Consider the following 14,995-nt stretch of genomic DNA (forward strand, 5'->3'; position numbering starts at 1 on the left):
ATATTTGGCCAGTGTGGTATTGAGACTGAACATCTAGTCTCACGTGGCACACATAAAAGACACCAGGTTGGCACTTGTACTGCACTAGCCTAATAGACCTTTCACCAAATTAAGGAGGATGCTGGGAATGTAGGTACATGCACTGCAAGTGCTCACCTTTTCAGTATAAAAGAGAACTAAACAACCAAAGTAAAGTGTTGATGAACTCGCATGCAAAGTGCCATTTCTTTTAGGTTTTTGCTTTAGAACATTTACTGCTGCAGATGCTGGCAGGTGCAGCATGTATAAATACAGTCTCAGTATGCTCCTTAGTGCTTCGGTAATTTAGCAAAAGGTTTATTGCCCATCTAAGCAGAGGCACCAGACAATATCTTAAGGCAGAGTAACTTGCTGTTTACACCTCCAAACAACAAATTTTATTTGCCTTGCTTCATCCATGGGTCATGCACTATGAGTTTACGGAATATTGACACTTGATTATTTCGGGATTGTGCAGGACTGTGTGTGGCTCATGGGCAGGGGCAGTGCCAAGCAGCAGCGAAACCTTTTTCTCAGTGCTGGTCCTGGCGTGTGCTTTTTTTTCCTTATTTTTTTCTTATGGTGATAATTTTTGTGTCACTGCAGCAAAAGCATAAGTACTAGGTTGACTAGCGTAGAAGTTTGGGCTAGTTGGTATTTCATGATTAAAAATTAAAACGGCGCAGGTATTTCATGATTAAAAATTAAAACAGCGCAAGAACATGGACAAGAACAAGATGGTAGACGAACAAGGCGCTGACTTACAACTGAAGTTAATTCGTGCTAACATCAAGTATAAATACTGTAACGTCATAACAAACAAACAAAGATAAAATACATGTCATGGACGCCATGTGCTCCTTAGCCACTGTTATGGCTAAGGAGCACGTGACCGATTCGTGAACTGTGTGGAGGGAGTGGTGTGCTTTATTCCCCTCTCGTGTGGCAGGAGATATGTCGGGCAAACGGCGTGCTGCCTCAATGATTGCTTGTGAGAGCATAAATATAACGTTTTTAGAGTTGTGTCAGGTCACCTTGGCCTGCATTGCGGGGACTGTTGTTGCACTCCCGTCTTCGACAAGTGTGAAGTGATTAGGAAAAATAAAGGCAAACTCGCTCGATAAACCATTGAGGTGCGGGAAATTGGAAGATTGGGGGAAAACTGTGGTCAGCACTCCTTCACTATGTTTATCGAATAAGGAATGTTGCTTTTTAGACACACAGTGTCAGTGCATAACGGTGGCTAAAAAGCATGTGGCATCCATGTCATGTATTTTATCTTTGTTTGTTTGTTATGACGTTACAGTATTTATACTTGATGTTAGCACGAATAAACTTCAGTTGTAAGTCAGCGCCTTGTTCATCTACCTTCTTGTTCTTGTCTGTGTCCTTGCGCTATTTTAATTTTTAATAAGTACTAGGGCTATGGAATTGATTTATGAACCCACAAATTTATGCAATAATTGCGAACTCCTTTTTTTTCAATGATTAATCGGTCAAGAGTAGAACCTTAAGTAGGGTTGTGTCATGTATCTTCTTCATTGCCATATTTTCCAATGTATAAGTCGCATATTCCTTTTACAACGTTTCCGCTGGTGTGTCTTATAGAACGGTGCGACTTATATGCATTTTTTTCTATAAACTATTCCACTGGGTGCTCTTAGGGCAACGCTATTTAGTTTGACTGCAGTGCCATCCCTGTTTATCCGCATTTTCAACAGATTGGGTGGTGTAAAAGAGGGAATGTGCCTAATGGCAGATGACGGGCCAGCCATTCTAAACATTTGGGCAGTACCCTTGGGCTCTACGTTGACCGTACCGAACATCTAACGCTCCCTCGCTGCTGCCGCTGTGAAGAGGTTTGCATTTCTAGAACATTTATGGCTACCCCAGTATCACTGTATTGTGCTCTGTTGTTTCAGTAAAGGATTAGCTAGCATATCTTCTTTCAGTTATTTCAATAGCAATGGTGTCTGGCAGTACTACCATCAACTGCTACATATATTGCGTGAGCAAAAAGTAGAGTCCTAATGGTACAGTTCTAGTTTGCAAAAGCCTTGCTTGTCTTCTGTGAAATGCCATGCAAATATAAAGTTTTGTTTACTCCAGGGTAAACAATAAAACCCTCGGTTTTCTTTACGTATTCCCAGCTATAGCTGATAGAATTATGTCAAAGGTACCAGTTTTACTTTTATTTTCTTTAAACAAGAATCAACAACTTTTGCGCAAAATACGCTGCCGGCGCACCCACATCATTACGTTTTTGGCGTCACATTAAAGTCAGTTGAGTACCCATTAATCACTTCCTTAGTATCACTTACGCTCCTTACAAAAAGTTGTTTTGGTTACAAATGAACCACTAGAAATATCTGCATTAATGTAACCCCTCTAAGGTCTTCATATCCGAAATTCTGTGCAAATTAGTTGTTTGTTAAAAAAAAAAAAAAAAAAAAAAAAAAACATTGCGTGACTGTTTCTTAATTGCTGAGCATGTTTTCTTTTTATCTAGAGTTCTTATTTATTTATTTATTCAAGTACCTTAAAGACCCACGACCAGTTTGCGCTTTCCACTTTTCCCCGCTTCCTCCTCTCCCCCTTCCACCCTGTCCACCGTTGCCCGTTTCCTCCTCCCCCAGTGTGAGGAGGATCTTCTGCCTTGCAGAATCTTGTGTCTGGTCGTCGGCCTTTAAAGGCCCATTGCTGGGCATTATGTAAGGGGAGACTGTTCAAGTAAAAACACGAAGGATACGTAGAAGATAATGCTGTGATGGATGGATGGAAGAATCATTTCATGGACAGTTGCTAATGGCTTAAATCGTTAAGAATCTTATCTAGCAGAAAAGTTACTGCAACTGCATTTACTTTTTGCCAAAGAGGACAGTCCAAAATTTTCACTTTTTTTTTTTTTCAGCAGTACTGTGTCTGGGTAGTTTTTTTTTTATCGGGAATAAGAAAACTTGCACATTTAAATCTGCACATTTGCATCTAAAATTGATGAAATGACGCGATTTTGAACTGTGTTTGCTCGCTAGGCACTACCCGCTCCCAGGAGCAGACGAGACGCCAGCGTGAGAGGAGAGAGGGCATTTTCCTCTCTCAACTCTGTCTAGTGGGCACATTAAATGTGCAAGTTGGTTGTGGGGGTTATATTTTTCAGGGCTTTGGTGAAAATATTGAAATTGGCTCTCACTTGTGCATATATTATGATCACAATACACGTATGCGGGCTTATCACTGCAGGTTTGACATGCCGACATTACACTTATAGGTACGTGTGACTTATAGACTTGAAAATATGGTACTCAAGCTCATCATTAAAAATTTAATCCCTGCCAAGACTTATGCTCTGGGATGCCATTTTTGTAAAGTACAAATCTGCAGACTTCTTTTTATCACACTATATATGCATTGAAATATGGCAATCTTGTTTGGCAATTTCTTTCCGTGTTTCACCTGCCTTGTTAAAACCAGGCCACACATAAAAAATCCTCGGAAGTAAAAAAAAAAAAAAAAAAAATCTGTGCGAGCACATGTTCTATGCTAGTGTGAACATGCTTATGCGGTTCACAGAAGTCTAATTACCAGGTCAGTGGCACCAAGACCACTGCCCTAGGAATGCATTTACTTCCTCATTATCAGTTCATTCTAATGCTTAATTGTAATGGCTTAATTGGATAGTGTTTGTTTTTATACAATAAATGTCTTGTGAGAATATAATAAATCTAATGCTCGTTCAAATTGCTTTTTTGAAGCACTATATTGCATATATATGAAATGTGTCATTGCTTTTTTGAAGTACCATATTGCATATGTATGAAATGTGTCAAATGTAAAGGGTTGAACATTAACACTGAAATTATGTTCTAGGTCTGGGGTATGAGTTGAAGACCTGACATGTCTGATGCTCGCTTCCAAAATCTTTTGTCACCGGATGAAGCTCTCTTGGATAAAAATCACAGTGTGAGTGAAATGCTGAGCAAGCCAGCTGCCTCCTGGGAAGACCAGACAAAGTTTGGTAGGTAACATTTTTGTAGGATGTATCAGTTTGATTAACAATAAGTTGTAACAATAGATTAAAAATAAAGAAAAACAATAAGTTGTGGCTGCTATCAAGGATTGTACAAATATCACTACATAGCTTAACTGTCAAGTGAAGGGTCCTTTTTCGATGCAATATTGCATTCTAACAGAAGCAAACCTATATTTTATGCTGTCTGTAGGCATGCCTTTGGACGGCTTTTGAAGGCAGCTGAGTTGGCCGGCCATCTGCCAAACACCTGCACCTCCAACTAACTGCTAGTTTTCGCACGCATTGCATGTCAATGTGTTGTGAGTCCCACATGCCGCTTAGTGACCTCAGCCTGTGCGTCTGTGCACTCCGTGTGGTGTTGTAAAGAAGGGAAAGGACAAGGAGATGCATCGTAAAAACACACAAATTCTGCATAAGACAGTTTGATTAATATATTGAAATATAACTGAAAACGTTTTTTAACCACAATAAGGTATTATATGGGGGTCTTATTCATAAATTGGCATTACTGTTATATTAATTTTGTCAATGCTGGTTATACACATTTGTTTCACCAAATTTGATGCATATTTTGTAAAATGCCTGGAAAAACCTTGCAAAATCAAATAATTTATAGATTATGGTAGTCCCTTTGATGGTGCAGTTTCTGGCAGTTTGAAGACCGGGTTAATGAATCAATAAGTGACATGGACATTGAAGTTTCCTATTGTTAGTGAGATAAGTTGTACCACCACATTTATATTATCCTCAAGTTTAGGCTCTGCTCTGAGCAAGATTGTGTCATCAGAAGGCCAGTGAAACAGTGTCATCATTTCCTTTTGCATTTCTTCAGCCTTTCCTATTTAATGCAGCCTCTGGGTCTACACTGAAGGAGTTGCTCAATCAGCTTCCAATTGCTAAAAGGGACTAATGAACCAGAAAATTTGTAGAAGCGAGGCGCTGGCAAAATCTACTCTCGAAGCCTTGAGCTCAAAGTTCTCTACACGGCACATACTAGCAGAGCAGGGCAGGCCTTGTACGCAATACCTGAGTGAGTTGTGTGGGTTTATTGGTTAAACAGTCAAATATGTGAAAGGACCTTGTCCTTTTACTTCCTTTTCTTAGTAAATTTCCAGTTTAGCCAGTTTCTGTCTCAGCTAGGACAGCAATGACCTGAGTACTGCACTTTGTCTTGGCCTAGGCAACTACTGCAAAAGCTATGGGCTGCCAGGCCTAATCATGGGCCCTTTAGAAACCATGTGGTGCTATATAACTTCAACATGCGTACAAGTTTCGGAGAGGTATGCGCATTGGACCAGGCGATGTGTAGCTGTGACTGTAGTTCATTTTGAGTTAAGACGAAGTATAGGGGAATTGCTTTGGTATAGGAGGAAATTTTATGTTGATGCAAGTTGTGCCTTGGACTCTATCCTGGCATCGTCGACCCCGAAATCGAGAGAGGAAGCGCTTTACTGAATTAGATTTTGCATACAGAAACAGTGAAGTTGGCGTGCTAGTTTCACATTAGACTGCACAGAGGGTCTGGATTAAGTTAGCGCTGTATTTGTGCAGTGTCACTGTCCACCCTTGCACTTTTCCAAACACACCTGCAACATAGTCTTCTGTATGAGGTGTGCTGGTGAGGGTAAAGGATGTCGATGTATTCTCTCCACCAGGGACGGAGCATGGCAGTCCGGGCGGCCAAGCAGGTGTGGCCCAGCCACAGGCGACGCCCTTTATGTCACCCCCGCAGACAGCCGGTCCCGATCCCGTGCACGACCTTCCTCCTGAACTGCTCCAAGTTGGCTGGCGTCGGTTTTGGAGCAAGCGCGAGGGCCGTCCCTACTTCTTCAACAAGCTCACCAACGAGTCGCTCTGGGAGATGCCGCGCCTGGGCGGGGGCCTGGGAGGTGGCCACCCTCCTCCAGTGAGTTCCCCTCGATAGATGGGAGTGGCATGAAGGGAAGGAGTGCCCGTTGTCCCGGAGGGACTTCCCAATTTGTTTCTGCACCTTACTGTTTGTTGGCTTTTCCATACTGCATTGGTGTGGCTAGCAACGTTTCCGCAACGCTCCGAGAAAAAGTCTGTTGAAAGTTGGAGAGAATGGGAAGACGTGGAGACATCTCCTAGTCCCCTTTCTTTCTTTTTGACTTGTGTCAACACCAACGTGGCTGAGCGAAAAAGGAAAGGGGAAGCCAGGGCTTCATCGCCCCATTTTTGTCACCAGTGCGGAGCTGCAGGGCTGCAGAAACTAGTTTGCCTTGCCAACATTACACAGAAAAGTCAATGCGGGGGATAACTGACAGTAGCGTCACTGATTGAATAAACTCGTTGCCCTAAATTAGTTCTACCGAGTTACGTTTCAGGTTCTATTTTTTCAAAGTTTATTGCTGGGTAGACTTGGAGCAGGGTTTTTTGAGCTTGTGCTGTCGGAATTTGGATTGTCAGCACTGCATGGTCTAAAGCTTTGAATTAATTATAATAAAAAAAACTTAAAAGGACTTTTCTTCACTAAATTCAGTGGAGATTGATGTCACATGGCATGACACTGACATTATGCTATGACCTACACGAAACACACCCGAAAGAAATCTTACTTTTTTTTAGTAAATTATAATTTTTGGAAACTTTTACTGGCAAGTGTTTTGCTGAGTTTTAAAAGTGCAGGACCCTAATCATGCCACATTCATCTGCTGAGGACTCACGGGCAGCCTCATATTGTGGTTGGGATCTGCACAAAGTTGAAGTGGAACGGCATGAACACATTGCCACTCGCCTTTTGACAGTATGACCCCCTGACGGACCCTTTGGGAATCCAAGGGCCCCCAACACCCGTAGACCCCGGCACTCCTCCAGGACCAGGTCCGTCCCACATCCTGTTGTCACCGCCTGCCTCCAGTCCTGTAATGTTGCCGCGACCCGACAAGCGACGAGCGTCGGACGACGCAAATCCTGCCTCGGCCAAGAAGTTTGTCCTCAGGTGAAAGCGCAACTTCAATTAAGATGTTACACTGCTTTTCAGAAGGGGGGAGAAGTAGATTCGGGTGACATGCCTCCTTTTTCTCTTTTTGGGTTGAGGGTACTTTGGGAGAAACACGGTTAAGTTATGCAAATGTCTGCTTCTCAAACCTTTCTGACGTCAGCATCTCTTCACATTAGGTGAACTTGGGATCGGCAAACTCTCGGTTGTTGAAGCTCCTTTTATTTATTTAGTTATTCATTTATTTGTTGTGTTTATCGTGCAGCATCCAGATGGTTTATTGCAAGAGGGTGGTAAAGGTACTGGATTATTCAATAGCATATGCATTCTGTATATACAGGGTGAGGCTGTAGGGACCAGCACAGTTGGCATACCTTGCGAAATTGAATTCTACTCATGCATATCTGAAATTGGGCACGCAAACATTGTTTCACAAAGTTTTATGCCTATTCTTTTTCGAACTCAACTCGGAAATTTTTCGAACTCAACTCTACTCAATGGCGGGCGGGCATTTTCTGCGTCCTACTGGTTTGTGAGCTTGCTCCCAGGAGGTCACTGTTCATATATTTAGCTAAAATTGTTACTTATCATGATTATCTTGCTTGTTGCCAGCCTCTAATATGGTATTCTCAGCGTTTTTGCATTCAGCAAGCTACCCGGCAGCGAGTTCGCAATCCAGTGAGCAGACGACGAACAGTCTGGTATAGAACATAGGAATTGCATGGCCGCCGTTTTTGCTTTATTTTTAATATTTCACCACCTCCGAGTTGAGCTCTAAACAAATTAGACACAGAACTTCTTGCAAAACGACATTCACATGCCCAATTTCAGGTATGCAAGTTTGAAATTCAAATTTTGCAATATGTACCAAATGTGCTGGTCTTTATGGCCTCAACCTGTACATGCAAATATAGTTTGCTCATTTGTAGGTACAGTTACTGCATTTCCAAACTTAAAGGAGCACTGCAACGAAATTCCAAGGCCTATTTAATTGTCTAAATGCCAACCACGTTTTAGCCACACCACAAAGACACCAATTTTTTTGCTCAAAAACACCAAAACATTATTTAAAACAAATAAACCGAATGTCGTCACATCCCATTCCCCATAAAAGCAGTGCCGTTCCACGGAAGCACGGCGGCAAGCTGCGTGTGCGTGAGCCCTTTCGAACTTGGCTGAACCCACCCAAGCTCGTTGGCCGAACCGGATTTCCCTTCTCTCCCGCACCTATATTCAACTTCTGTGGGTAGCAGGGAGGAACAACTCAAACGGCCAGGTTGTAATGTGCTGATGCCACCAAGTGGCTAAGTCCACAACCACGCCAGTTTCTATGTAGCCTTGGCCGTGAAGGAAAACCAGATGTCACAAACACGCTGAAGGCGTCAGATCTCCCGAGACCGTTCATGACGTCTGGTTTTCCTTCACAGCTGAGGCTACATGGAGGCTGGTGTGGTTGTGAGCTTTGCCACTTTGGGGCATCAACGCGTTACAACCTGACCATTCTAGTTGCCCCTCCCTGCTCCCCGCAGCAGTTTAATAGGCATAGGAGAGAAGGGAAATCCGGTTTGGCCAAGTTCGAAGTAGCTCGCGCATATGCAGCTTGCCACCGTACTTCTGCGGAGCGGGACTGCTTTTATGCAAAGTGTGACGTAACGACATTCAATTTATTGGTTTTAAATAATGTTTTTTTGCCTTTTTGAGTAATAAATTGCCATCTCCGTGTTGTGACCAGAAGGTGGCTGACATTTAGACAGTAAAATGGGTGCAAGAATTTTGTAAAGGCGATAGCAACTTTTGGCTAAATTAATGTTTTGAGATGTGGTTTTACCGTAGAATACCGTGCATCCGCCCATTCCACATTAAGCGCCCACACCCAAACTTGTAAGATCTGAGGAAATATGCGCAGTACATTTATATGTAAAATTGATGACCGGACAAGCGCTCATCCCCTTTTTTTTCGCAATCATCTCTAAATTTTGAGTGGGAACTTGCCCGGTATTTTACAGTAACTAAAAGAAATCGGTGGACCTGTTGCCAGTAATATTTTTTTAATTATAGGTTTGCTTGGTTGTCGCACGTTTCGAGGTAGCGAGTAGACTTCTGGCTTATTTTTTTACTCGGATTCTACAAATTAAGAAAAGCAGCGCATAAAACAAATGCAGCACAGGTAATATGTTTCCCATCATTAAAGGTTAAGTTTCATCTTTTTTTTTTAATGTAAAAGCAATGTTGTTGGCTGAAGCATATCATAAGAATAATGCACACACTATTTTAATGCAAAATTAGGGGAAAAATGGTCTAAAAAGACAACGTTGGTTTATCTTAAAAAGACACTGACCCCCCCCCCCCCAGAAAAATTTTTTTAAATTTTTTGCCAGGCGATTAAGGTGTCAGGAGACTACCCAATCAGTACTTTGCCACAGAGTCACGCATATATTTTGAATAAAGCAAAAAAACTCAACTGCTCAAAACCGAAATACGAGCACGGAAGGGAAGCTCATGGCCGCGCTGCCCCGTGGACGATCTGTACCGTACCGAGGAGGAGGGAGAAGTGTGGAGGAGAAGAGAGCTGCTGGGAGTCACGTGGCTACACCCGACCGCATTTCATTTCTCTCGCTTCGGCGTGTGAAGCAGACGACGAAGTTGCCTGCAAAATTTGTTGTGCGATTGTTTCGCATTTATATCTCTTCCGCTGAATGTCCTGCGCTTGAAGATCGATTGGCCGGTACCACAAGCGACAGTTCGGAAGTATTGGCTCCACGTCCGTCGCAATGTTGGTCTCTCGTGCGCTGTCATCGCGTCATCCAGCCCGCAGTACGTCGCCATATTGAGAATGACGATTACAGGTACTTCCTGTGATCTGTGCAACATTTTTTTTTTGATCAGCGTATTTTCGGCTTCTTAGAGGTCACAAAAGTGGGGTTCATATTTGGTGCAGCTAGTTTGAATGCCATGTAACCATGGAAAGGAGAGTGAGCGCACCTGAAACCGGCCAATTCTCGACCAGCTGTTTTCGGGTGGAAAGAAAACAAATTTCGAGCCGCAAATTGTCTTCTGAGTAGTTGAGCTCGTATGCACCAACACTCCACGCTGACGTCACGTTGCTGCGGTGGCGCTGCTTTTGGCAGGGCGCATGCCCAGACGCTCCACTTGACGCGAATCTAGTTCCCGTGCATGCGCAATGCCCACGCCTTGTGTGGAAAGTACGCGTTTGCCCACTCCTCGTGAGGGCTTGTTTGGAAACAGCACATTGGCCTATAGGTCATGTTGCAAAAAAAGCCTCGGCTAGCATAAATACCCTGTCAGTGTCCCTTTAACGACAGTTCAGTGGTTTATTTTTTTCAACCACCAGCAGTGAATCGACATGTTGATCAGGCGATGCATACGAGCGAGCAGCCAAGGCTTTTGTGATGGCTTGCTTTCATTGCATTTTATCGTGTTGCAATACAAAGAAAGTGAAACAAAAACAATTAGATGATGCCCTGAAATGTGCATAGTATGATGTTATAGAATATAATGAAATTCTCATAAACAGAATGGGTGCTGTAATACGCTCACTTTCTGAAGGTTGCATCTGTCCCTGAAGCTGCCATTAAATTAAGTGTGGCTTGGTGACTGCTCTGGACATGCTTTCTCACTTTTGCTTAGGATTCTCACTGCAAAAAAACTGATACTTGACTCAAAGGATTGCATTTCCCAGCTTGCATGCTGCCATTGAGCACCATTCACAATTTGATTTCTGGTTTGTTAAAATGTGCACCCTTTTCTCTTGTTTTTATTAATTATATTTTTATTAACATTTTTACACCTTGAAACATGTTCAGGTTACTTCACCTCGCAAGGTGTAAGTAATATATGCTATGGATTCTAATTGGTTAGAAAGTGTGTGCAATAAAACAGCATCTTAGTGACTTGGAAATTTCATCAACCCTGTGCTCCTAAGGCAAGCATGCCTTACTGTTGATAATCCGCTGGCTTGCAAGCTCACCCTGCTGGCACACAGCTAGACGGTGTGCAGCCCCCTGGCGAGGGCAATAACGGGGAACTGCTTTACATGATGGCAGCCATAACTTAGGGAGTGACCTCAATGCACACTGAGTTTCAAAATAAAATGGAGTGTGGAAAAAAAAGTTTTGTTGTCATTGCCTAGAATCAAGCTTTGCTTTTCAGTGGACCCTTTGATCTGGAGGTGGCAACCAATGTTGTCATCTGGGAGCGGTCTCCCACACTTATGCCCCCACCTCACCCCGACGTAGAAAATCTGCGTGCCACACTTACCACCAGGTTGCGTACCAACTACCACGAGATGTGCCATTCACGAGAAGGTAAGTACCGAGGCACTACTCATTAGTAGCACTTGGGTGTCCAATCACTTTTCCCTCATGTTTTTATGCAGGAGGAACTGCCAGTTATGCTTGCAATTAATTCATTTTGTTCAGTACTAAGCAGGGAACAAAAGTTATTATTGCGCACAGAAGCCTTGTCTTGCATCATTTGTCTGTGGTTCTATTACAGTCGACTCTCGGTAATTCAAAGTCGCTTTACTCTAGTTTTCCATTAGTTCGAAGCATGAGTGCTGTCCCAGCAATCATGCAAATCAATTCATTGAAGAAGAAAAAAAAAAAATTGCCATAATGTTTTGAAAGGACACCCCCCCAAAATGAAGAGATAAATGGTAAAAAACATGGGGCGGGCTATCTTTGGGGATGCCACAGCAAAACTTTATCAAAAATTAATGATAAACATTCTGGCACCGGCTACAAACCATGTGACACGGGAACTGATACTGCAGATAGTGGACACCACAAGTTTGTTTCACAATGCAATAAACACACGGGAATTCGCTACGAACTCCTGTGTCACGGTGTGATGGACCCGCAGAAACCCGCCGAGAACTCGCATCTCACGGGAACGAATACCGCAGGTCACAGACGCAGCAGATTGAAGCTTTATGGTGCAAACCCGCTGGAACCTGTTCCAAACTTGTTTGTCACGGGAACTGATATCGCGCGCACAGATCGCGGACAAAAATGCGGGAATCCTCTAGAAACTCGTGTTACGGGAACAAATACCGCTGATAGTGAACGCAGCAGAATCATATTTCATAATGCAATATACACGCAGGACCAACTCGCATGGAATTGAGATTGTGTGCTTAGATCGTGGACAAAAACGCGGAAATAACTTTATGTCACAGGAACGGATAGCGCAGATTGCGGACGCAGCAGATTAGCATTTCACACATGCGAGAACAACTCACAACTCGCTTGTTACGGGAGCCGATATCACGTGCGCAGATCGCGGACAAAAACACGGGAACCCGCTTTGAACTCGCTTGTCAGACGTGCCGGTACAGCGAATTGTGTTGGTGGTGTGATCCCCGTTGGGATATTGCGTAATGTCCGATAGGAATCGGGGGGGGAGAGAGGGAGGGAGAGAAGGGGGGGGGGGGGGGGGGGGATCGCGATGTTTCAGAATTTTTGTTACAGATATTTAGCCAGAAAATTGAGATGGGTGATCTCTCGGGGCGGGTGTTCTCTTGAAACTTTACAGTAAGCTTTTTTTCTTTCTTTTGCTAGTTTACGCCGTCTTGGTGGCTCCAAGGCTAAGCACCGGGTTACGGATCCTCGGACGGCGGGTTTGAATACCGGCCAAGTTGGCCGCAATCTGATGGAGGCGTGTTGCAGGAAGTCACCAAGATTTCAGTTGCATGTCGAAAGATCCCCAGGTGGTCGAAATTGATCTTCAGTCCTCCGCTGGGGATTGCCAGATACCCTTCTTTGGTTTGGCACGTAAAACCCCCAAATTTATATAGTTCAATAAATAGTTAATTCAAATAACTTTTTTGTGTGCCCCAGAAATGGGATGATGAGTAGTTATGCTGACCAAGCTTGCATTGCAGCCATACTCACTTTATTTCTTTTATCTACTGTTTAAGTGGTTAAAAAGAAAGAAAAAAAAAAAACGCTAACGAGTGTGGCACGCTAGGCTTGCAACTAAGGCTAAGGCTACCTAGCCAGCCAAGCGGCCAAGCCAAGTCAAGCATGGTAGTAGGCGTGGCATCATGCCAGCATTCCATTGGAAGTTCTGGAGCAGCGTGGCCTTGCAGCATGCATGGCTAACAAAGATCGGCTCTCAGAGGTGTTTCGTCCATCGAACATATTGATGTCAACCAACTTGCAGTGGTCAGCAGCTCGCTTTTGGACGGTGAAATTGTACAAGTGATGAGGCCAGGATCTGCTGCTTTGCTTTCTATGCCACCGACGTAGAAGTAGTGTTGGGTGCCATGGAGGACTTTTTGTTTGGCGAAGAAAACGGTTACGGGCACCCAAGAAAGGTTTGCCATTTGCAGAGCACAGTTATTGAGCTGCGTCTCCATCACTGGAGGCAACCAAAGTTTTGTTACTCCTGAGTGAGTATTGAGTGAATAAAACTCACAGTTTGAGTGTGTTTTTTAACGCTTAAGTCAAACCATTTTGCTGTCTCCGTGAGTGTCGAATTATCGAGAGTCGACTGTAGTACTTATTCAGTGGTGTATACTTAATGATATTTTATAGTCCATAATAAGTTATAGGAGATGACGCTAGAAGACCTGTACAACATGCTGCCTGATTTGTAGGACCCAGTTACTACATTTTTCAGGGCACCACTGTAAAAAAAAAAAGTGTGATCCAGCAAAGTCTAACAACTAATAACGCTTTTTGGTGAACAGTACATGAGGCAGCAAGGAACTCTCACAATTCATGGCTGTGGAGAACTACGGCATTTATTAAAATAATGGTTGAATGTTTGAAATTTTTTTGTATTGTTTTTAAAGGGTAACTCCGCTCAATACCAAAAATTTCGGGGTTATGAGTGACTTCACATTTAAAAGCATATAAAGGGCACTACGTCATTTGCTTCGCAAAAAATGAGATATATTTTGTGGAACCTTATTTTAAACAAGAGCAGAAGCCGAAACTGAACCTTCAGCTCCGTCAGGCAACATTGGCCTCGGGCTGCCAAAAACATGGCTACTACGTGGTACGGGCGGTCCTGTGATCCTTTACACGGCGACGCGTGGGATCAGGGTGGCGACCGTTGGGGCGGGTGCATGGCGAGAGAGGAAAATATGTTCTCTGGTTTGACAACATTTGACGCACAAACTGTGTGCTGTTGTTTGAAAGGCGTTCAGCCAGCTAAAATTGACGGCACAGCGTCCAGCTCAAGGAGGGACACCAACTTAAATTTGCAATTTTTGAGAAACAAATTACTTTTCTTATTGGTATCTAGTATTGTGGTTCAACAACTAATAGTGCACACTTCTGAAAATTTTTATTGCAATATCTTAAATATTTACAGAGAAATAAAACATTTTCAATAAGCCGATGATGCAAAATCATGTTTTTTAAATGTGAAACTTCTGTGGTTCCTATTTTCTAACAGCTGTAGCTCCGCATCAGTATGCCCTAGAATGATGATCATACTCTCGTTGGAAAGAGCACTTCTTCACAGTTTCAGTACATTAAACAAATTTGTTCAAAATTGAACACTATTTGGGCAAGAACACCATAGAAGGCCAGCTTTTCCGTGGAAGAGGCTCGGCACATGGCCAAGAATCGAAAAGCCCGCCCAGATTGAACAGAAAATTAACTAAAACCAACATTTGTTTATAGAAAGTCACGTGGGTTTGTCGGCATTGTATTTCAATGATGCTTGGCCTGTCCATAATAGCTGGCGCTGGTTTGTGTACTGCAAGCATATCCAATTCCTTACTCGTTTCGTAATCAGCGTCCACATGTCGACAACAAAATGGCACTTGAAGAAACCGTTTTAAGCTCGGACTCGCTCAGCAAGGCCATGCAGGTGATCAGGTGTAAGCAGAAGGCACCACCTATCCTTTGGTGCCTTTTAGTTACCACCATGAATAAAATCTGATGTATTGGTGTGCACACTTCAAATAGATTTTTATCTGTTTTACTTTTTTGCAGCAACTTTCGTTTTGGGAA

The 14,995-nt window shown here is 43.2% G+C and overlaps 1 protein-coding gene across 2 annotated transcripts in view; it reads left to right on the top strand.

Annotated features, from left to right (window-relative positions):
- LOC8031100 (mRNA (2'-O-methyladenosine-N(6)-)-methyltransferase) overlaps window positions 1–14,995 on the top strand; it is a 55,772-nt gene that overhangs the window by 2,126 nt on the left and 38,651 nt on the right. Inside the window, exons 2-6 of one of the 2 annotated variants that reach the window (XM_040500241.2) lie at window positions 1,740–1,877; window positions 3,886–4,033; window positions 5,704–5,954; window positions 6,814–7,007; window positions 11,178–11,332. In XM_040500241.2, coding sequence (XP_040356175.1) covers window positions 3,913–4,033; window positions 5,704–5,954; window positions 6,814–7,007; window positions 11,178–11,332 — 721 coding nt within the window. In that variant the 5' untranslated portion in view covers window positions 1,740–1,877; window positions 3,886–3,912. The remainder of the gene's footprint in view (window positions 1–1,739; window positions 1,878–3,885; window positions 4,034–5,703; window positions 5,955–6,813; window positions 7,008–11,177; window positions 11,333–14,995) is intronic. The other variant, XM_040208279.3, reaches the window with a different exon arrangement.

This window comes from Ixodes scapularis, unplaced genomic scaffold, assembly GCF_016920785.2.
Source record: "Ixodes scapularis isolate PalLabHiFi unplaced genomic scaffold, ASM1692078v2 PGA_scaffold9__187_contigs__length_104089568, whole genome shotgun sequence".
NCBI lineage: Eukaryota > Metazoa > Arthropoda > Arachnida > Ixodida > Ixodidae > Ixodes > Ixodes scapularis.